Below are 24,428 nucleotides of genomic sequence, written 5' to 3'. Positions count from 1 at the left end.
CATTGTCCTCCGGCAATCAAGAGGCCTCTAGTACTTAAACATAAAATTAAACTTTAGTCTAAAAAGTTTTTTTTAAAAAGTTAATATGGAATATTATTATATAAACATCATTAGGAAAAGTTTAATGCAAGCATAATAATGATCTTTTTATTTTTTGTAAGTGTTTAAACGAGTGTCATAAAATTTCCATTAACTTGACCGCATCACTTAATTCTGCGAGGCCAGCGCCATCTATTCATCTCACTACTCCTCATCATGTACTCTTATCTGACGTAATGTAACCCTCGCCCTCTCTGCACGTGAATATTTTAATTACCCACTTCCACAATCAATTAATCTATGAACAAACTGTCCTCATCACTCAACGACATCCGACATGTCATTTTATACTCTCCACCCCAACCCACCCTCCTCCCCAGCTCTTTCTCCCCAGGCTCAACATTTACGCTAGCGCGCGAAAGGTTTGTTTGTACGTGACCTTTGACCTCCCAAGTAGTACTCACTCAATAGCCTTCCCCGTCACCCGACCACGTGACCTGGGACGGTCTGAATGAAAGATTGCTGTTGAAAAGTCTGTGCCTGTGGTTGAATACAGAAAAGTGGGGATAGTTAAACTCCTTGTTGTAATGAGGTGTAGACAAAATGTACGTGTTTCAGAAGAAGGAGTAGAGAAGGAAAGGGGATGGGCGATTAGAGGAGGTTGGGGGGTGCACTCACACATCACTTAAAACTATATAAATATATAGGTCAGGTCCAGCAGTCACTATGATCTGTCCCATTTGTTATGTTTCCATAATGTGGCCACAAGCCGAACTAGTCAGTTTGTGACTTCAATAGAAATTTATTGGATTTAGAATCAACGAAAGTTGAGCAAGAAATATCATTTTATGCTGGTTTTTTTTTTGTTATGTATTGGATTTAGAAACCTCTAGAGTTTGGTAAGCATGACATCATTGAAGTTTTCTGCTTGTTTATTTGTTTTTAGGGTTTTACGCTTGAAACTTTTTTTTATTGGTTATCTTTTTTTTCTGTAATTATTTTTGTGCTGATAAATACCACTGATAAAATGAATAGAAGACAAATAGAGATTAATAAACAAGGTTACAAAAGACAGTTTGTGTGGAAACACAAACTCAAAATCGGCCCCCGAAGTAAAATGTTTTACATAATTCGGATAATCCTTCAGAGTTGAAGATAGTTTACTTCCTAGTCCAAACCTCCCGCAGGACGAAGGGGGATGGGAGCAGGCAGGGTTTGAACCTTCGATCGTCGATAAATCCAAACGATAGTCCAGCGCGCAAACCGCACCACCAGTGGTCCACCCAGGTAGGCTTCAATATTTTCAGAAAGAATATCCGAATGAAATTATATCAAAGACAAATGAGAGATAAGAATGGAGAAAGAAGGTTAACAGATCTTGTATAGTGCCCCAACCGTCCCGCAGATCAAAGGATACGTGAAAGTGAATGTAAAGTTAGATGTGAACCTGGCCTAACTAGTTTGTGGTCTATAGGGCAGATGATGTAAAGTTCATCTGTTTTTGTGGCCTACGGTTAACGAGGGTGTCATGTAGCCAGCACAACGACCAACCGCCTTTGCTTTTCCCCAACTAATGTCATGTACCCATTAGAGCTGGGTAGACTCAGAAGTTGAAAATCCCAGTCTTCACCAGGATTCGAACCCGGGACCCTCGGTTCGAACTAAATAAGTTAATTGTTTTGAAAAGGCTCAAACTCATATTCGAATCCTCAAAAAAAAAAAAAAAAAAAAAAAAATTTCCGCTATTTAGAAAAATGCTCTCGAAAATGATGTTTATAAGATTACTATTCGTCTTAAATTAGGTCTAACATATAATGCATACTAATTAGCTTTTTCTTATAAAAAACTGCTTGCATAATTGATTTTAAAAATTAGAATTTTCGCTTTCAGGAAAAAAAAAAAGTAGCCGTTGCATCAGAACTTTAAATGGTCTAAAATATCGTGAAGTCGGATTTTCAATATCTCTTCTAGTTTACGAGATCTAAACGGGACGGACGGACAGACGGACAGACGGATAGACGGACAGACATTTCGCACAAAACTAATAGCGTCTTTTCCCCTTTCGGGTTCCGCTAATAAAAAAGAAGCACAGAGCTATTCAGTATTTATATACAAAGATACCAATAAGTCTGAATAGTCTTTTTAAAAAAAAGAAGTCTCGACATTGTATATAAAAAGGTTGTGGAAGCACAAACTCAAAATCAACCCCGAAAAGGTCGGCTCAGGCAGTTAAAAAGGCAGGCTTCAATATTTTCAGAAAGAATATCATAACTATGAACTACAAACTACCAAAAACTACTAACTGATAAAAAAAAAGAAGAGACGTGCTCATGTCGAAAGTGTTAGCGATACAGTTGTATTGTTCGACAAACAACTTGATATCACCATACGAAGATTCATCAATGTTATTATTATTACATTGTTAATATTCATATGTATTCGATGAGCTGATAGTTATGAAGATATAGTTAAATCCTAGGTGTCACTTACAAAGACCGCATTACGAATGATGAAATTAGAAACAGAATTAATGCAGCTATTGGACCCCACGATGACCTGCTAGCCACTGTCAAAAAACGTAAACTCATACTCTATGACCACATTACAAGGTCCTCAGGGCTCGCAAAGATCCTTCTTCAGAGAACATTACCAGGAAGAAGATGAAGAGGAAGACAGAGAAAGCGATGAGAAGACAGCATCAAAGAATGGACATGCCTGTCAGTGAATTAAATTCTATCAAAGGGAAAGACAGAGAGAAATGAAGAAAGACGTTAGACAGATCTTGTGTGGTGCCCCAATGGTCCAACAGACTAAGGGATAGGTGAGAGTGAAGTTAAATGTGAACCTGGCCTAACTGTGAACCTGGCCTAACTGTGAACCTGGCCTAACTGTGAACCTGGCCTAACTGTGAACCTGGCCTAACTGTGAACCTGGCCTAACTGTGAACCTGGCCTAACTGTGAACCTGGCCTAACTGTGAACCTGGCCTAACTGATATTATTGAATGATTATCTAATGGTTTTGTAAAGGGCCAATCTCTCATTTAAAGTCTCAATAAATACAATGTTTCCCTTTGGTTCAGTGCTGTAGATGATACATGTAATGCAGCAATACACGTTTATAATATGAAAAACTGCTTACTAATTGGTGTATTAAATTCAATTCCACTTGTATGTATATTAAATAATTTTTTTCTCTTTAAAAATAATTTATTTTTTTTTTGTAAATATAGGTGATTTGTAGGACTGGGATAACTTAGTAATACATTTTTGAAAAAAAATAATTTTATTTTACAAAAAATCTAAAACCGTAAAAGAAAAAAGTAGCCACTGCATCAGAACATTAAATGGTCTAAAATACGTTGGATTTTAAAAACATTTATAGTTTACGAGATCTAAACTGGACGGACGATCGTACGGACAGGCAGACCACACAAAACTAATAGCATCTATTCCCCTTTCGATAGCCGCTAACAATGGACATTTGTGGAATTAAAAACTTTTTTTACTGTCTTACTTATTTGGGTCCTCCCGCGACGTTCGGCGCATTGGGTGGCAAGCTGTCTCTACAAAAACTTAGTATTTCACATAAAATATATTTTAGATTATATGTAAAATATAAAATATGTAAAATATAACTTTATAAAAATCTATATCAAATCTTTGTAACACAAATAAATAACTCAGTGTCGCGAAGCCTAGATGTGTTCCAGGAGTTAAACCTACACATGTTCAATGAGTTAAACCTACATGTGTTCAATGAGTTAAGCCTACGGTACATGTGTTCATGGTTAAGCAGCTGTTGTTGCTTTTCTAGGACCTCATTGTATTTATAAAAACTCAACATTTTCCTTTATTTTTTATTGTTTAAATGCCTAGGGAAAAAGTGATCAAAAGGGTTTTGTTTTATTTATTTTGTAGCTAACATAGGTATACAAATATAAATACACTGCCTTATTTGTTATTGAATGGTAGCTCATGCATGTGTTGTAGTTGTTGTTTTTATTTATTCTGAAATAAATGGAACAAAATGTACAATAACACTCGGGAGGACCATTAGTTTTATATGTTTTTGATTGGAAGCTTGAGAGAGAGAGAGAGAGAGAGAGAAACAGACAGACTGACAGACAGACAGATATTTCTCACACATGCACATGAACATTCTCAAACTTTTATTTGATATAAAAATCACCTTCCAGAAATGTCTACAACCTTGTCCACTGATGTCTGCCAGACAAGTCCTAAGCCTCCAAGTTTTCTTTCGTTTGGCATTGATCAAATTCTTTCCAAGAAAACAGTCAAAGCTTCATGCAGGGATCGTCTGTTGCAGCCAAACGACAAAACGGAGTGTTTCGGTGGAAAATATCAAGATTCCAGCGAGTGCTTAGAATGTAGTAACAGAACTAGAACGAAATGTTTTGGATATCGACCTGCCTGTGCATCAAGCTATGAAGATATTTATCAGACATCTAACGGGACTTCAGAATCGCGACGTTTGGGCGCGGTGCCAAAGACGATTGAAAAGTTAGTTCTGTGTCATGATCCTCTAAGACCAGTGCAGCACGAAGAAAACAGCGACCTTTGGGGCGAATTAAAATATGGCGCTAATGCTGCGGGAGAGATACCATCGGCTTTGCTACAGACATCACTAAATGACAGTTTGAGATTGGCTCATAGGGAGTACTCACAGCCATCTAGATGTGATCACACTGATTTAAAAAAAAATAAAGGTTACGGAATACATCTCGATTCCAGACTTCATCTCTCTTGGCCTGGTCTAAGTTTAGCTTGTCCAGGAGCGACCACGTTCTCGCAATCTTGGCTGGACATTCGAAAGGATCGGATATCGTGTAAGTCATTTTCTATCTCATGTAGTCAAGTGAAACATCTTTTATTGCTCTTTTTCATGATCGCTTACTTCTACGAGTAGGTCCTCAAGATTGCCAATGTTGCTTTTATCTTGACCGCCACTCACCGTCTTCCCATGATCCCTTTCATCCTCTAAAGGATAAACTATAGGCCTACAAGATTCAAGCCACAGATTTCGGCAATGCTTCTGACTGGCTGCCTGGTCGTGTTTCGGACTGTCATGATGATGGTACCGAGGTTCGAATTATACCCACTTACACACTTTGTCGTCTTGCAGGACGTTCGGACTAGGACGTGATAATCATCCTGATGGAACGTCCGAAACTTAGAAAACAAACAAAAACAAAACGAGACGTTAATCTAGTTTTTTTCTTTAAATCCCTACACATATTGACTTACAGGGTTGTCTTGTTCAACACTCTCAGTTTTGGCTTTCCTTTTTTTTATTTCGTATTATACGATTTGAAAGGGGGGGGGGAGGTAGGATGTAGCCTACACCATTGCTGTTACTTCTATAAAGTCTATACTTTCTATTAACTTAAAAGAAAAATTAATCTTCTTATATAATACAGACGTTACTTCAAAAAAGAAGATGATTACGTCCTACGCGTCATGCATTTAGTCATGAATATTAACCAATGACTTAAATTCTGCCAAGTTACTGGTTTTCCTAGCTAGCTCAGGTAACCCATTCCATGCTCTAATAGCACTAGGGAAGAAGGAGTATTGTACAAATTTGTCCTACCATATGGGACGAGGAATGTGCCTTTATCTTTGTGTCTTTCAGAGTATTTTATTAAATTTTGTTTTTGTATTTGAAGATTATGGTTCAGTGTTTTGTGTATAATTGCTACTTTACTTTTGAGTCTTCTGTCCTGAAGGCTTTCTAAATTTAGTGATTTTACTAAAGGTGTTACTCTTGTCAAATGTGAATATTCGTTTGTTATGAATCGCACTGCTCTATTTTGTGTCTGTTCCAGTTTCTTAATGTTTTCTTGAGTTGAGGGGTCCCAAACGGATGATGCATATTCTATTATTGGCCTAACCAAGGTTAAAAAACATTTTAGTTTTATGTTCTTATTTGATTTATAGAAATTTCGTTTAATAAACCCTAATGCTTTGTTTGATTTTTTTTTTATGGTTTCATCAATATGTGGATTCCATGACAATTTTTCATTTATTATAACACCTAGGTATTTTGCGTTTTTAGTCTGTGTTACTGGTTTGCCATGAATAAGATAAGTGGAATTAATTTGTTTTAGTTTTTTTGTTACTCTTAACAACTGACATTTTCTGGGTGGAAAGACATGCTCCAATTTAATTCCCATTTCTGTAATTCATCTAATTCTCTTTGTAAAATATCTGTGTCTTGTGTTGTTTTTATTGTTCTATATATTATGCAACCGTCTGAAAATAATCTGACTTTTGTTCCTGAAGTAATGCAATTTGGTAAATCATTTATGTAAATTAAAAATAGTAGTGGACCCAAGACTGTTCCTTGAGGTACACCTGAGTTTACTGTTATCGGTGTTGATTTACAGCCATTTATTATTACATTTTGTTTTCTCCCTATCAGAAAATCCTTAATCCACTGATGCAATGGATCATCAACGCCAAAATATTTTAATTTTTTAAGCAAACTTGAACTTTGTCAAAAAGCCTTGGAAAAATCTAATAAGACAGCATCTATTTGCTCACTATTATCTAAACCTTTTGAAAAATCATCAATTATTCCTATTAGTTGTGTTTCACATGATCTATATTTCCTAAAGCCATGTTTGTATGGAGTAAGGCCCGGGCATGCTATCCTGCCTCATAGTGGCACCCGGGTGGAAACGATCGTAGGAGGAAACGATTAGGCTAAAGGATAGCAAAACAAGACTCCCATGGGGGTGCCTAAGGGGGTGAGAGAGCATCCTCATTGCACTGCGTGGAGTTGTAAAAAAGGTCCCACAACATTGTCACAATCCAGGCGCTGTTCCTCAAGGGGCCGTCACATAATAAATGGCGTGTCCAACATGGTTAGCCTGGTATTGAAAAGAAAAATAATAATCTGACTTTTGTTCCTGAAGTAATGCAATTTGGTAAATCATTTATGTAAATTAAAAATAGTAGTGGACCTAATACTGTTCCTTGAGGTACACCTGAGTTTACTGTTATCGGTGTTGATTTAGAGCCATTTCATTGACCTCCTTCAGTCGTGGAACGACTATAGTTCATCTCAGAGCACACTTCCTCATGTGGCTGTGGAGCCCTATTTTGGAGAGACACTCCCGTCCACAGATAGCACAGGTTATGGTGGCTTTTGCTTCGGTGGTAGAGGAGCTGGCCGTTTTTCGGATTGTGCGTTTTTCTTCCTGGGCTGAGACCCATGTACTTTCACTGTCCATAACTTTCTTGGTCACTGTGTCTCTCCACCTGTTGCGGTCTAGAGCTATGACTTCCCAATTGTCAGTATTGATGTTCACTGATTTGAGGTCACGTTTTATTACATCTATGTAACGGAGTTGGGGGCGACCAGTTTTTCTTGTGCCAGTTTCGAGTTGACCATAGAGGATGACTTTCGGGATGCGCTTGTCCTCCATCCGGCGAACATGTCCAAGCCAGCGCAAACGGCGTTGTCAGAGGGCTGTAAAGATGCTGGGAATACCTGATCGCGCAAGGATCTCAGTATTGCACACTTTTTCTTTCCATGTGACATTCAAGATCCTACGGAGACATCTCAAATGGAATGAGTTCAGTTTTCTCTCTTGCTTTGCGTAGGTGGTCCATGATTCACTGCCATACAGCAGTGTACTCATACCGCATGCCTTGTAGACTTCCATTTTGGTCACTGTAGTTAGCTTTTGGTTTTCCCAAACTCTTGGTCTGAGTCTAGCGAATGTTGAGGCAGCCTTCCCTATGCGTTTTTTCAACTCCTCTTCTAGAGACATGTCATCTGTAATTGTGGATCCCAGATAGCAGAATTCGTTTACGGCGTCCAGCTTGTTATCGTCTATGAGGATGGAGGGTGGTGCTGTAGCAGGTGGTCCCATAACATTTGTTTTCTTAGTGCTAATAGTCAAGCCATATTCTTTACAGGCCTGAGAGAAGCGGGACATTAGTGACTGAAGTTCCTCTTGCGTGTGTGCCACTACCGCTGCGTCATCCGCGAATAGCATATCTCTTACGAGGGTGGCTCTGATTTTAGTTTTGGCCCTCAGTCTGGCAATATTTAGGAGTTTGCCATCAAATCTGGAATGGAGATAGATGCCTTCAGTGGATTTGTCAAACGCGTTGTGGATCAGCAGTGAAAATAGTATTCCAAAGAGGGTTGGGGCCAGGACATATCCTTGTTTAACTCGCTGTTTATTCTGAAACTTTCAGAGCTGGCACCGTTGAATTGCACTGTACCCATCATATTTTGGTGGAAAGATATGATTACATTTAGTAGCTTGGATGGACAGCCTATTAACTGTAAAATTTTAAAGAGGCCATCTCTGCTAACTAGATCGAAGGCCTTTGTCAGGTCAATAAATGCAATGTACAAAGGCATCCTTTGTTCTCTGCACTTTTCCTGGAGTTGGCGGATGGAGAAAATCATGTCAATCGTGGATCTCTCTGAGCGAAAGCCGCATTGTGATTCTGGATAGACCCGATCAGAGAGTTTTTGTAGCCTGGGAAGTATCACTCGAGCAAAAACTTTGCCTACAATACTTAAGAGGGAGATTCCCCTGTAATTGTTGCAGTCGCTTCTGTCACCTTTGTTCTTATACAGTGTATTGATTTTAGCATCCCGCAGGTCTTGTGGCACAGCACCTTCTTGCCAACATTTGCAAAGCAGTTCGTGTAGAGGTTGGATTAGAGTAGTTTTGCATTGTTTTAGAAGATCTGGGGGGGGGGGGGGATACCATCGCATCCTGGTGCTTTGCGGGCAGCAATGTTGTCTATGGCTTTGTTGAGCTCTGAAAGGGTGGGTGTTTCATCTAGCTCGTTCATTGTGGGTAATTGTATGATGGCCTTAAGGGCTGAGTCAGAGACTGAGCTTGTTGTGGCGTAGTGCTCAGAGTAATGTTCAACCCTCAAGTCCACCATATAAAAGACTTCCCTGGAAATCTTGGTAAATCATTTATGTAAATTAAAAATAGTAGTGGACGTAACACTGTTCCTTGAGGTACACCTGAGTTTACTGTTATCGGTGTTGATTTAGAGCCATTTATTATTACAGTTTGTTCTCTCCCTATCAGAAAAAAAATGGTGGTGAACTTTGTCAAAAGCCTTGGAAAAATCAAGTAAGATAGCATCTATTTGTTCACTATTATCTAAACCTTTTGAAAAATCATCAATTAGTCCTATTAGTTGTGTTTCACATGATCTATATTTCCTAAAGCCATGTTGGTATGGGGTGAGGACATTATGTTTGTCTAAGTGGTTTATAATGTTACTACATATTATGTGTTCTAGGATTTTACATGTGATACTGGTAAGTGATACTGGTCTGTAGTTTCCCGTGTCAATTTTTTCTCCTTTTTTAAATAGGGGGGTGACATTAGCTTCTTTCCAGTCCTTTGGTAATCTGCCCTGGTTAAGCGATGCCTGAAAGAGTATTTTGAACACTGGGGCTAGCTCATTGCTTAGTTATTTGAGTAATCTAGCTGGAATACCATCAGGTCCAGACGCTTTATTTGGTTTGGTGTTGGCTAATAGTTTTTGGATTCCATTTTCTTGTACTACTATATATTCTATGTTGTCTACTTGGTTCAAATTAAGTAATATGTCTTTGTCTCCCGGGGCTGAGAATGCTGATGCAAAGTATTTGTTTAAGATGTTTGCTTTAGTTTCATTGTCATTATGTATTATGTTATGTTATGTTAATAGATTAACAATAGATTTGATTTTATTTTTTTTTAAGAAAAAAAAGGTTCGAACTTGAAAGTCCTTTTTTAAAAGTCTTACTCAAAGAAATCTAGATGAAATTCAAATGTCTCTTTGCACGATAGTGTTCTCTTCTTTAAACCAAAATATTTTCTCTGCCAGTTCTCAGGGGTCCAGTTTTTGACAAATGTCCGGCCAAGAGAAAAAAGCCTCGCACATCTTTCACGAGGTTACAGATTATTGAGTTAGAGAAACGCTTTCATAGGTATGTGCAACTGTTATTGTTTTATATCTATTTAAAAAAAAAAACTGCTTGTTGTTGACGGTCTTTGACCTGAAGCATCAAACTGCTGGTAGACAACTAAACCGCTGTAGGCGTATTAGATCTTAACTTATAAAACTTGACATAACTTGAATCACTTCATCGTGAACAATAGTTTATATAGCTTTTATTACAATATCAACAGATTCAACTTGAGGTGAAATGCAATAAATAGAGTAGACTTTAGTGATAATATAAAATGGTATTTTAACAAAATCTAACTCACTACAAAAACACGTCTTTTCACTTTGACTCGCGAAAAAAAAAATCCACTTGAAACAAAGCAGTTGATAACCAGAATCGTAACGGTCGAAAATTATTGCCTTTCTTCTTACGTTTGTGCTAAAGTATCAGAGTAAGTATTACATTAAATTGTATTAGAGAATATATTTAGATACAGCATTTGTATAGTAGACATTTCATTTCTTAATAGGATGATAATTATTAAATAAATGCAAGATAAACTGACTTTTAGAACTGGAGCGTCTTCTTTATAAATTGATGAACTACTGGTGAAAGTGCCTTCTAAGTAGTATAGAAACAAACAAATAGTGACATCGTCAAGCTTCGTTTGAAACGGTTTACTAATGTGTGACCACTATCAAGTGCTAGCAATAAGTTTTTCATATGGGCTCTGCGAGCCCGATCACTACTAGATATAATACTATCCCACATAGGCCTACACAGTTAGTAAATATCAGATCCTTAATATCTATATACGAGCAGATACTCGTGCTGCGCTACGGTTGAAAGCCCCTAATATAGAGTATGCACAGAAGCTTCTTATGTCCATCATTTGTAGCCTTCCCGTCTGCCTGCATCATAACACCCTCACCCACCCACGCACCCACCCACAGACACACACACACAATAAAAACACTATTTTAAAATAAAAATGCCTCTTCCCTAGCAAGAAACTTGTTAGCCCTTGTTTCTTTTCATGGAAAGGCTGGCCCTAAACCAAGGGTGGCCAATCTATGTTACATGCGCCAAAAGTGGGGCAGTGCACGATTACAGGTGGAGCACTACACCCCTGATACGAAAAAAAAAAATGTCTGCTAGTTAAAAAAAAATATAAAAAAACGATCTGCAGAGAAGAGATTTATGGAAACATAACTCATTAGCTACTATGATGTGAAAGTGACATGTTTTAATACTAAGCGCGCCCCTCCCAACCCTGAACACGAATTGTGAAGGATAGTACTTGAAATCATCACAATTTGAATAAACTAGTCGACCAACGGCGTAGCATATGCCGCTATTTTGCAAGGCCGGCCTTAGGCCACTGCAACCTATGCGACCGCAGTGGGTCCCAAAATTTCATAGGACCCGCGCTTATTCAAGGTGTATAAATTATTAAATTAAGCCATTTTATAACTTAAAACAGATTTCTCGCGCCCTCCTGTCGATTTACCAGGAGCTCCTGGAAATCTCCCGAAATTGCAAAAATATACGAACAAGTCCTTAAAATGTACGGAAATATATGACAAAAGTTGTCATTTTGGGGTGTCACTCAATATGAAAAACAGCAATCCCACGCGCGATAAATAAAAACGGCATTATCCATAAGCCGTAATTGTGTAATCTGGTGAAAGAAGATTCTCGTGCCTCAAACTAATGAAGAATTACTTGAGGTCAACTATTCTCAAAGATAGATTGAAACATTTGGTAATTCTTGCTATTGAGCGTGATCTATGTAGGAAACAGAATTATTATGATATACTGTATGACTTTGCTACACGCAAGGCTCGTAAAGTAATTCTGTATGTAGTAAAGAATGAATAAAATGCATAGACGAATTTATTTTCTAATACAAACTCTTAAATTTTACTTATTGTCCGCTTCCCTACCCAAACTTGGCCCCGCGAAATTCGTTTCGCATAGGGACCCACAATGCTTATGTCCGGCCCTGCTATTTAATGACGGGTGAATATACATAATAGATTACTTTGTTCTCTTTCCATGACTTCTTGGTCACAATGGTTAAGTCCGGCGCTGCTATTTAGTGTTTGTAAAACGTTTGTTTTTAAAATGTTTTACATGTTTCGGATGTTCCTTCAGAGTTTACTTCTTAGTCCAAACCTCGCGCAGGACGAAGGGGGGATGGGAGCGGGCAGGGTTTGACAGTCCAGCGCGCAGCCATCCGTAGCGACGTGTGAATACCCACTTGTTCTCCCCCCCCCCCCTCTTGTTTTTTCGTGGGGTGACTATCCGCAGAAATAAGAAAGTGATCTTTCCTTTGCTTCTTGCTCGTCCAAACTGTTGAGCGAACAAGAGAATTGTATATATTGATAGATCTGCATTCAAAGACCTATATATGATTTTAACATTAAATATTCTTTCTTGCCAGTAATGAGATATGTTTGTTCTGCCATAGTATACCAAAATTAACTTATATTTGGTTGAATTTTTTTAAAATGCGTTTGTCATCCCTAGAAAATAAACGTTACACTGTGATGTATAGAAATAAAAGAACTACAGGACGCTTTTTTTTTAAAGTCTATCCAGTTAACAATAATTAGTTGAAAACAAAACACAAACTAAACAATTAAATAAAGTACAGGATGATTGTACTCGGATAGAACAAATATTTCCTAACTCTTGAATACAGCGGCGAATCCCAGAACTTGACAACGTTACAAACTTAGCGATTGTTATTGAAACAAAATCAACTAGAACATAACAAAAGAAAGTCAGAAAGTGATAGCAAATGTCAGTTTAGTGAAATATGGGATAATTAATTCTTATACATTTCGAGTCCATTAGGAAAACCAATATCCATTGTTTAGGAGCGCGATTTCTCGGCTAACAGAAGATATGATTTTTGCAAACACTATATAAAACATGAAGTTGAAATAGAAGAAAACCAGAAGATAATATCTGGATATTATTTTCGCAAAGAATGTGTGGCCAAGAAAAAAAAAGAGGGAAAATCTCTTTGTCAAGAGAAGTTGTGAACGAAGCAAAACTTGTAGCATCCTAAGACATCGTCCTTGTCTTGTCTCAAATGTGATCAAAGTAAAAGTAAACATGAAGAAACAGACGCAAAATAAAGTCATGAGATTTATAACAAGTGAAGAATAGTCGTATTTGACTAGCGTAACGTTATTAGTAAGTTCACTAAACTTGGAGTCACTTCAGGACAAAAGGCTAAAAATTAAAGCAGCAATTATACATTTAAAAAAACTTACCTATAATTTACAAATACAGATACGCAATTCGTAAACTACTCAGAAAGATACAAAGATAAAAGTAGGCCTACATTCCTTATTCCATATGCTAGAACTAATTTATACAAGCGCTCCTTCTTCATTAGTGACATTACATTAGGGCTTGGAATGGGTTGCCTGAATCAGCTATGAAAACCAATGACCAGAGTTTAAGTCATTGATTAACATGCATGACTAGATTGACACATGAAATGCGTAGGAAGTAATTATCTTCTTTTTTTGAAGTAACGTCTGTAACAATAATAATAAGCCTTGTCTTCGAGTCGGAAGATTAATGAGGAATGCAGTACTTTCTGTGACTACGCAGCCCCATTGTCCGCCGGTGATCGATAAAGATTTTATCCTTTTATCTGCTCTGTTGCGGCTAGTCATTTGTGGGCTACTTATATAAAATACTGTAGGCCCTATTGCCTCCATCCTGCGCAAAGTATTTTTAAAGTGATAATTGGCTCGCGCAGACCAATACTGCAGTTCACAGGGGCACAGAAGTCTGAGACAGGGTTAGGAGTTTCCGTCCCCTAGAGTGGCTGCCGACCAAAACTATAGAGCCCAGTCTGCCCATTGGCCGAACGTCTATAATATGTAATATGTAAGATATATACGGCGTATGGGTAAGAAATTAACTGAATTGAGATCAATTACACGATTACATCCAGGTTGTATGATTGACACATGATTGAGATCAATTACACGATTGCATCCAGGTTGTATGATTGACACATGATTGAGATCAATTACACGATTACATCCAGGTTGTATGATTGACACAAGGATCCCCGTTGGACGTAATTAGATAAGATTTTGATTGTTTATCTCAAAATCTTTCTCTTTTCATTTTCTTGCGTTTTTCTTCAAGTTCTAAATCACCCCAAAACTTAAGCAATTTAATTGAAACAAATAAACTATCAATGAAAAATCATCCTTTGTCTTGAAATAAACTTCAAACCCCTTTATATGCTGGTGTCTTCATCCTAAGTGGACGGAACAGTGGCAAGACAAGAACGCGAAGCAGCATCGATCAAGGAATAATTATAAAAACTCGATACCTTCTTGTCAAGTCCATAAGTGTGAACGCAATCAAAGTTATTCTTTTCCTTTAACGACTTGGAGGGTCAGAAAAAAAAAGCACTTTTAGAATACATGGTTGTGAAATTTTGACACTGAACGCTGAGGCTAGAAGAAGAATTCAAGCCTTTGAGAATATATATGCTACAGGAGAATATTGGGTCTCAAATAAAGGAAAAGAAGACAAATGAGTTTGTACTGATACAAGTCAACACTCTGGCTGGCAAAAAGGAAGAACTCTTCAATATTGTGAAGAGACGAAAACTGAGCTGGTTTGGTCCTACTGGAAGACATGACTCACTGTCTAAAGTTTTCCTTCAAGGTACAGTGGAGGGAGCACGAAGAAAGGGTCGTCTGAAAACAAGCTGGCTGGACAATGTGAAAGAATGGACTGGCCTCTCTCTTGATATCCTGCTAAGAACATCTGCTAACCGGGAAAAGTGGAGGGATTAGATTACGCGAACTGTCACAGCACCCCTATGACGAAAGATGAGAGAGAGAGAGAGGGAGAGATCCACTTATAAAATAGGTATATGATCTCAAATTATTATAAATTGATGAATACAGACACAGAACTATATTTGGTTAATATTCAACAGTTCTACGTAGTTCTCACATAGAGGTGTTTTTAAAATGTAAATCAATGCAATAAGAAATAAAACATGTGTTTGGTAATATGAAACATCCTATAGTTATTTTAAGAAGTGGTATAAGCATTAAGTGTCTAAACACAAGGAACAGTCTCAGACCCACTACTGTTTCTAATTTACATAAATGATCGACCAAATTGCATTAGTTCAGGAACATAAGTCAGATTATTTGCAGATGATTGCACAATATATAGAATAAAAACAACACAAGAGACTGACATTTCACACAAAAAAAAAATTAGAAAAATTAAGAATAACAAAAACAAATTAAAACAAATAAAAACTACTTACTTTATTCGAGGTAAACCAGTCGCACTGACCAAAGACTATGCACAGACTAAAAACTCAAAATATCTAGGTGTAATAATAAATGAAAAGCTATCATGGAATTCCTACATTGATGAGATAATTTTAAAAAATCAAGTGTTTATTAGAAGAATTTTTTACAAATCAAACAAGAACATAAAACTAAAATGTTATTTAACTAGCAGAATAAAAGTAGTTATAATAAGCCTACATCAAACACTAAACCATAATTTACAAACAGAAAAACAAAACCTAATGAAATACTCAGAAAGACACAAGGTTGAAGGCACCTTTCTTATTCCGTATGCTTGAACAAATTTGTACAAGTGCTCCTTCTTCCTAATGCCATTAGAGAATGGATTGGGTTGCCTGAATCAGCCAGGAAAACCAACGACTTAGCAGAGTTTAGGTCATTGATTAACATGCATGTGTGACAGGTGGGGAAATGTGACGTGTGTTTGGCACGTTTTATGTCTAGGGGATGATTATTTTTGAAAGCAATCACACCCCCACTTATCAGCATATGAATCGGGAGCAGACACGCAACGAGACAAGGCAATGAAAGATAGATACAAAAGTTAAAATAAAGGATATTTATTTACATAAATATACATATAATAATAAAAAGGGGGAGGGTTTGCATCTATCTCTAGTATATTCTATGTTTAATCATCACTCTTGCACATAATAAGAGAGTATGTCACTTTGTCCTCTGACTTAGCTGGTTGTCCTGTTGATGTCGCAGCTGGCTGGGTCCTGGCTTGAGGTTCTGCAGCTGGAGGTGGCGCTCTAGCGGATAGAGGGACGCCGGCGATATAGTTCTTGTGGAGTCTCAGTCCCAAGTTCTAGTATCTGTAGTGGGCACAGTATGGCGGGTGGCCGGATACCGTGGGCACAAGGTTACTGCGGGCAGAGCTGATCTGCCGTGGGCAGTGTAAGTAACAGGATATGTCCAGTGAGTTGCAGAGGGTTGGCGTGGCTATGACGTCTCGCACAGATCTGACTCTATAGGGACGTCGCGCCTAATAGCTTGACAGGTGGGCTGTCGAATAGGCGGGCAATGCCGATAGCGCCAAGTAGTAGAGTTGAGTAGACCTCAGTAGGCAAATGCAGCGCTGAATAGCACTAAGCACAACTGCAGGTAAATGGATCGTTGATCCAGTAACTAGGCAATAGGTGATTCTTGATAGCAACTAGGCAAGTGCAGCGCTGATTAGCACTAAGCACATAGATAGGCCAGTAGGCAAATAGGCAGGTCTCAGCAGGACAGTGCAGTACTGGATAGCACTCAGCACATAAATAGGCAGGTAAATCTCAGTAGGAAAGTGCAGTGCTGAGTAGCACTCAACACACAATAGGCAGACACCTGAGGGAGGCTGCGGATAATCAAAGACAAGTTAGGACATGTCTCTCATACATCTTATCGATGCCCTCGACTGAGGTGCATTCGTCAGATTGGTAAAATTGCTTTAGAGCACAATGGGGAGATGATGACAAATGGGATTTGGAGAATAGATGGCAGATAGTAGCAATATAGAAATGTACATAAAAGGGGAAATACTAATATGAAATAAACAACACAGGTGGATAGAGAAAGAAAAAGGGGGGGGGTTGAATTGGGCAGTGGTCAGCGACCCAGATAATTGTTTACATATGACCGTGGGTCGAGAACAATGGAGCGTGCTTGAATGTCCCTTCAAGCGGGGTAACTCTTATAAAAGTAAAATGAGTAAAGCGGAGATAATTCATATATCTTCTCTAAACGCAGTATCAGTGCGCTAGTAGAATTATCACGGTTGTCAGCCGAGATAAAGGAATAACATAAGATGTACAAGTATATACATGGTTGCATCAACGATCAATTGAGCAACGTAGCATTAATAGATTAATGCAATACACAAATAAATACATAGGACATGTTTATGTTTTCTACTTACGCCAGTGAGAAATACACAATGCACTAATTAAATATAAATGAACTAAGCAAAATACACATGATAAAATCCAATGGAAATGTACACAGAGTAATTAAGATGGAACTTGTGATTAAGTTCGGCTTACCACCAGGTATTCCTCTAGGAGGGAGAAAGAATATGTGATATAGTCCAGACTCGATAGCTCAGCTCGAATGAGAAAGAGAGGGTGATTTGAGTTGGTTTACTTTATATATATGCCTGAAGAATGTGGGCGGACACAGGAAACGTCCTAGGCTAAGAATTATCATACACGTGGGTGAATTAGACTTAAGATGGGAGCGTCGAGAGGCCCTTTGACTCGAGTAATCTCCTAGATCAAAGAGAGACGTAGGAGAAAAGGGGGGGGGGGGAGAAGGATTAGCTTGCATTCAAACCAAGGTGGTGTCAACCGCGACCGTCAGTCAGACATCCGGCGGATAAGACAAAGGAGATAGTGTGATTATCTTTCCCCGATCAAGGGCAGATAAATGAAAGGACTGGCCTAGTTTTCTTCAAGGTGGTGGACTAAGTCTAGCCTGGTATAGAGGAAAAGGTGGGGCGGGTGAAGAATTTGGGGGTAGGATGGGGAAATAATTAAAATAAAATAAATAAATAATGAAAAATAATAATTAATGCTGTGATAAATTTGAGTGACTCTGACAGCGAGTTTTTGACTTGTCACAGCATGAATAGATTGACACATGAAATGCTTAGGACGCAATTATCTTCTTTTTTGAAGAAACGTCTGTAATATGTCTAGGCCCAACTCTTTATGAGTAGCATAGTTTCGGTGTCAGCTACATATATTCTGTGTAAAATGCTAAAATGCTGATGTATGTTTTTTGAAATGCTTCTCTAATGCTACAATCTGTAATGAAATGATAACGACTAGAATACCAATAACATGGCTTTATTCGACAAAATTAGACTACAGTAAACAGTGAATGAAACCAGCACGTCTAGCATACCACTGATGCAGTCTATACACACACACACACTGGACATGAAACACAACAATGGCCATGACCTTCAGACACGCTGGACGCACGCAGAAAATCAACTCAGTTACACTATAATCACCCCGCCTAAAAGTTATAGGAACATAAACATGTAAATAATAGTGAAGGACAGCGATATAAGAGGCCTTAGTATCCCTACAAAATACTTACAGATTTACTCTATTGAAAAGCATTGTATAACTATAAACAAACACGTTATACACTATAAAATTATCAGTCCCTTATGCATACAAATATTAAGACCAGTTGTCTTGAATAATAATGTAATAAGTAATACAATACAAAAAGTCTAACTAGAAAAGCTATACACTATAAAATGATCAGTTCAAAGTGTGTCATATTAAGCCTACAGATACTGAGTTAGAACTTGTGATATGGAAAAATAATTAAATAAATGTTAGACCTTATAATTAGGTCTGCTTGTTCTTGGTCTTAGGTTATATCTACCAGGACCAATACTGCCGTCGCTTGGAGTTGGTGACATCGGCGGCTCTCTAACAGGAGACTCAGCCCCTGCATTTACTTCTTCTTGATGTCCATTTACCCCTTGTTGTACATATGTGTTAGGAGCAGCTATTGGTTCTATAGTCACATGGTCAGTAGGCACCTGCATCTGTGTTATAGGGTTTGTCTCCGGCTCAAAGTCTTCATGTTCCATATGTTGATACACCTCTGATTCTCCCTCTCTTGGAACGGGGGCCAAATGTCGCAATGACACTGTTTCTTCTCTTCCATCAGGAAGTCTTACAATGGCATACTGTGGGTTGCATGTAATTAAGTCCACAGCTATTGTACCATCGTCATATTTTGATGCACGGACTCCCTTTTTTAACAACACTTTTCCTGGTTGAGCTAACCATGTCGGGAGTGATTTGCCGAAGGTGGACCTGCGATAGAACTTGAATATTCTCTCGTGAGGTGTCTCGTTTGTAGCGGTACAGAGCAGAGAACGAAGAGAGTGCAGGGCTTGGTTTAACGCCTGTTCCCATTTGGAAACCGGGAGTCCTTGAGTTTTTAAGGCCAGAGTTATAGCTTTCCATAATGACCCGTTTAGCCTTTCTACTTGAGAGTTCCCTCTGGGATTATAAGGGGTCGTCCTGCTTGTGGCCACCCCTCTCTCGTGTAAAAATTCCTGCACCTCTCTTGACATGAATGAGGTACCTCTATCAGAGTGTACATAGTCAGGCATTCCGAATAGTCCAAATAAATTATCTAGACATCTGATTACTGTTGAAGCCGACATATCAGAACAGGCGTATGCAAACGGGAATCTTGAAAATTCGTCAACTATAGTTAGCAGGTATGTGTTCCGAGAGGTAGAAGGGAGCGGTCCTTTGAAGTCCATACTTAGTCTCTGGAAAGGTTGCATCGCCTTAATTAGAGTTCCATTAGAATTACTGAAATATATGGGTTTTACTTCGGCACAGATTCTGCACTGGTTGACAACCAGCCTAACATCTTCCCAAGAGAAAGGTAAGTTTTTCGCTCGCACTAAATGCCATAGTCTTGTTACTCCCGGATGACACAGAGAGTCATGTAGCAGTTTCAATTCATTTCGACTCATAGCTGACACACACCCGTTTCTAGAAAACGTATCAGCCGCTACATTGTGTTTGCCTGGTCTATACAAGACATCGTAGTGGAAACAGCTCAGTTCCAGTCTCCACCTTTGAATTTTCTCATTCTTTATTTTCCCTTTGCTCTGTTTGTCATACATGAAGGCCACAGAGCGTTGATCCGTGACAAGGGTAAAGCGATTTCCTACTAAGTAGTGGTGCCATTTCCTTAAAGATTCTACAATGGCATAAGCTTCTTTTTCTATAGCTGAGTGCCGCCTTTCACTTTTCGAGAGTGTTCTTGAAAAGAACGCCACGGGGCGGCCATCCTGGTTGAGGGTGGCAGCTATTGCAACATCCGAAGCGTCTGTTTCAACCGTCAGAGGTCGAGTATAGTCGATGGTGAAGATGGCAGCTTTCTCCAGCTCCTGCTTTAATTCGTTAAGGGCTGTCTTTACTGTTTCTGAAAGAGGGAACGACGTGTTATTTGCCAAAACATTTATTTTGTAAGAAAAATTTGGGATCCACTGTGAGTAGTACGCCAACATGCCCACGATCCGTTTTTGTGAGCGCATATCATGAAGGGGAGGAAGGTTTCTTAAAGCCTGGAATCTTTCAGGGTCTGGCTTGAGAAGGCCTTTAGAAATTTCGTATCCCAATAGGCAAACTTTGTCAGTGGCTATCGTACTTTTCTCTTCATTAAATGTGATCCCATACTTTCTAGAAGCATCTAGAAATCTTTGCATATTCTCATCGTGCGACTCTTGATCATGACCACATACCGTTACATTGTCCACGTATGCAAAGGTGTCCTGCAACTTTTCATTCTCAATAAATTGATTTATTGTTCTCTGGAAGCATGCAACTCCGTTGGTAACACCGAAAAGGATGCGACAAAACTGGTAGAGTTTGCCACATGCCTCAAATGCAGTAAACGGTCTTTCCTCAGTCTTGATTGGTATTTGATGGTAGGCACTTTTGAGGTCTAGAGTACTAAAAACGGAATAGTTGGATATCCGTTCTACCAGTTCATCGACTCGGGGCATTGGGTATGCATCCAGTAAGGTGAAGCGATTTATTGTTTGACTGTAATCAATGACCATCCTTCTTTTATGTCTTTCGTTTGTTGTCACAAGCACCTGTGCTCTCCAGGGAGACTTTGAAGGTTCAATGATTTTGTCCGAGAGGAGTTTTCTCACTTCAGACTCAATAAATTTGTTATCACCTATTGAGTGCTTTCGGGACTTAGTAGCCACTGGTCTGCAGTCAGAAGTTAGATTACTGAATAGGCTCGGTGTTTCGACTCGTGCTGCTTTAAGACCACAGATGTGTAGAGGATTGCGTTTTCCTCCGTACGGTATGGTCAATTCCTTATGAAGACATAAAGTCTACACCAAGGATTACATCCGAGCACAATCCAGCAAGTAGAGAAAGTTTGACCTTTTTGTAGTGTTCTCCCTTGTACTGGACATCGGCAAATGTATGTCCTAATGTCTTTTCAGAAAGATGTGTAGTGGCCATGAATATTCTGTTTGTAGACGGACGTACTGGCCATTTATTTCTCTTGACGATGGCTTCTGATATGTAGCTTTCACAGCTGCCAGTGTCTATAAGAGCTTGCAACAGCAACCCGTTGACGTTCACTTGTGCCGTAGACTGTGTAAGCCCAGAGAAATGCGTTGATGACAAGGTACATGGAGTTATCACACTGGTCAGTGATATTTTGCTGTCAGCTTTGTTGGCTGTTGTTTTACTTGATTTACAAACAGTTTGGAAGTGTCCCTTTTTACCGCACTGATGACATAATGCATTTCGAGCAGGGCATTCAGTTCTAGAGTGTCTCCTCCTACCACAAAAGTAGCATAGCGACTTAATGGCATTTAATTCCTGGTCTTCATTAGAAATGTATGTTTCTAGATGGGAGCTAGTTGGTGTTTTCATTGCCCCACAGGAGATTTCGTTCGTTGAATTGTAAGCCTGAGCATGCGTTGTCGCTGTTTCTAACACTCTAGATTCGTCAAAAGCGCTTTGTAGAGTAAGAGATGTCTTTTCCAGTAACCGCTGTCTAATAGTGTTGGATGCCAGACCAGTTATGAAGGCGTCTCTAATGCAAATGTCTCTGTGCTGTTCAGCAGTTACTTCTTTAAAGTCACAGTCCCGGGCCAGGCTTCGCAACTTTAGCATAAAGGACTCTACCGTTTGGCCCGGCTGCTGTTTACATGTAGCAACCAAATGTCTAGCAAAAATGTCATTCTTTACCTTAATATAAGTAGTCTTGAGTGTGTCTATGGCCATCGAATAGGACGATACATCACTGATGAGCATATAAACCGTAGCAGATACGTGATTCTTCAACAACTTTAGTTTAAAGTCTTCGTTAATATCCTTGATGGACGAAAGAAAATTCTGAAATGTGTCATACCAGTGAGTCCATTTTTCTGAGGCCAGAGGAGCATTAGGATCAATGTCCAACTCTTTCGGTCTGAGTAATTTATCCATTGTAGGTTAAGGAATCCAACACTAATCCAGATACATAATTTTGTCGAATAAATTGTAATGAAATGATAACGACTAGAATACCAATAACATGGCTTTATTCGACAAAATTAGACTACAGTAAACAGTGAATGAAACCAGCACGTCTAGCATACCACTGATGCAGTCTATACACACACACACACTGGACATGAAACACAATAATGGCCATGACCTTCAGACACGCTGGACGCACGCAGAAAATCAACTCAGTTACACTACACCTTAACTTCTGTACCGCGATCGTCTTGGGGTTTTCGACAAGGAAGCCGCAATTTTGTAATTCTTTATGTCGCTGCTGGGATTACGTCAAAATCGTGACTATTCGATCTTCCTACCTTACTTTCTGTTGATAGTGCCCGTTAAGGTCGATGGCCCAAGCATCTTTTAGGATATACTTACATCAGAATAGGATCACAAACGCTGGTCAAAGTCTACAGAAACTTGAAACCAAAAACAAGGCATTTTTCTAATTCCTTAGGTTTATAGTGATAAGGCTTGTCTTCAGAAGATTAATGGGGGAATACATTATTTCCCGTGTATGAACAGCCCCAGCTGTGACCTACATATCGACATCCAGAGCAAGCATAACCATTTCCCGCCGTTGATCGATTAAGATTTTCTTTTCGCCGTATTAATTGCATCTCTTCTCTGATTTGGGGCATTTATAGTAGTCTCTCACTATGTCAGCCCTTTATTAAGTATTGTTCTTTAATATTATTATTATCATCATCAGGATCAAGCTCATAGCAAAGTTGAGTTCTAGTTTAGGTTTTGGTTATAAATTTTTCTGAACCGTGCAATGAAGACTAAATAATGGGTTTGTTTTCAGACAAAAATATTTGTCATCTAGTGAAAGATGTTCGTTGGCAAAGACTTTAAAAATGACAGACGGCCAAGTAAAAACTTGGTTTCAGAACAGAAGAACAAAATGGAGGTAACATTTTAATCTTATGTTATACTGTTATTATAGTGAGTTTGTCAACCGTGTCTAAGTATTCCTAAGTAGTTTTGGCTCTTAAACAAATTTAGTCCTCATTGTTTGTTTCAGACGTCAGACAGCAGAAGAAAGAGACGCAGAGCGGGAAGCTGCAAGTCGTCTGATTTTCACTCTGCAAACAGACAAGCTTACTTTTTCAGATGCTCCAGATTCTGTTTGTTTAAGGAATTCATCCTTACATGCTTTACAGAACCTTCGCCCCTGGCGGGAAGACAATCATGGTGAAAACAGTAGCGATTCTGCTACATAACTATAAAACAAAAAATCATTCTTACTCTTTTGTAAAATGAAAAAAAAGAAATATTCTTTAATTCTGTAAGGAAAGAAAATCCTTTATTTTTACTTTGAATGGTAAGGCTATTTAAATCTGAAGAAAATGCTGCAGCACAGTACACTCTATTATTTTATGCCTATCAGATTTTGTTTAAAATGCCAATAATATAGACTTAAAAAGATTTTAATGTTCAACTTCAACTTACTTAGACCCTCACGTGGTTTTCGGCACATTGGGAGACAATCGGCACATTGGGAGACAAGCTATCTCCATAAAAATCAGACTCCAGCAATGTCTGCAGCCTCTTTCCTACTGGTTTCCACTGCTTTGACATCTTTCATGAAGGTGCAACGCTTCGTTATACGAAGACGTTCCTGTTTGCGTTGTCCTTGTTTCAGCCTCCATGTCATTGTCAGAGAGCATGTCATACAAATCGAATACGATGCACGATGACAACTTCTCTAAGTGGTCCAGGATTTTTCCCTTTGTGACCCGATCTCTGAAATTGACTTACAATTTTGTCTTAGTCATTGCTGCTGAGCCACACTGAACATGTAAGAACAAGACCAAAAAAAAAAGAAACACCCAACAATTTGAGGAACACTGCCAACAATTTGAGGAACACTGCAGATTATTTTTTTGTCTTTTCACAACTTCTAATGCAATATACAAATTATTTATTTTTTTTATTTTGTTCTCAGTTGTTGTTTTTTAAATAAATATAAATGAGACAGAAAAAACTTGGTGATGATAAAT

The 24,428-nt window shown here is 38.7% G+C and overlaps 1 protein-coding gene across 1 annotated transcript; it reads left to right on the top strand.

Annotated features, from left to right (window-relative positions):
* Positions 1-718: 718 nt before the first annotated feature.
* Positions 719-24,361, top strand: LOC129922973 (uncharacterized). Its single transcript, XM_056011403.1, has 5 exons — positions 719-938; positions 4,237-4,887; positions 9,923-10,025; positions 23,231-23,335; positions 23,450-24,361. The coding sequence occupies exons 2-5, from the start codon at positions 4,239-4,241 to the stop codon at positions 23,646-23,648; spliced, it is 1,056 nt and encodes a 351-aa protein (XP_055867378.1). The 5' UTR covers positions 719-938; positions 4,237-4,238; the 3' UTR covers positions 23,649-24,361.
* The last annotated feature ends 67 nt before the right edge of the window (positions 24,362-24,428 follow it).

The sequence above is a fragment of the Biomphalaria glabrata genome, chromosome 1, assembly GCF_947242115.1.
Source record: "Biomphalaria glabrata chromosome 1, xgBioGlab47.1, whole genome shotgun sequence".
In the NCBI taxonomy this organism is placed as follows: Eukaryota; Metazoa; Mollusca; class Gastropoda; family Planorbidae; genus Biomphalaria; species Biomphalaria glabrata.
This window is presented reverse-complemented; position numbering and strand designations above follow the sequence as displayed.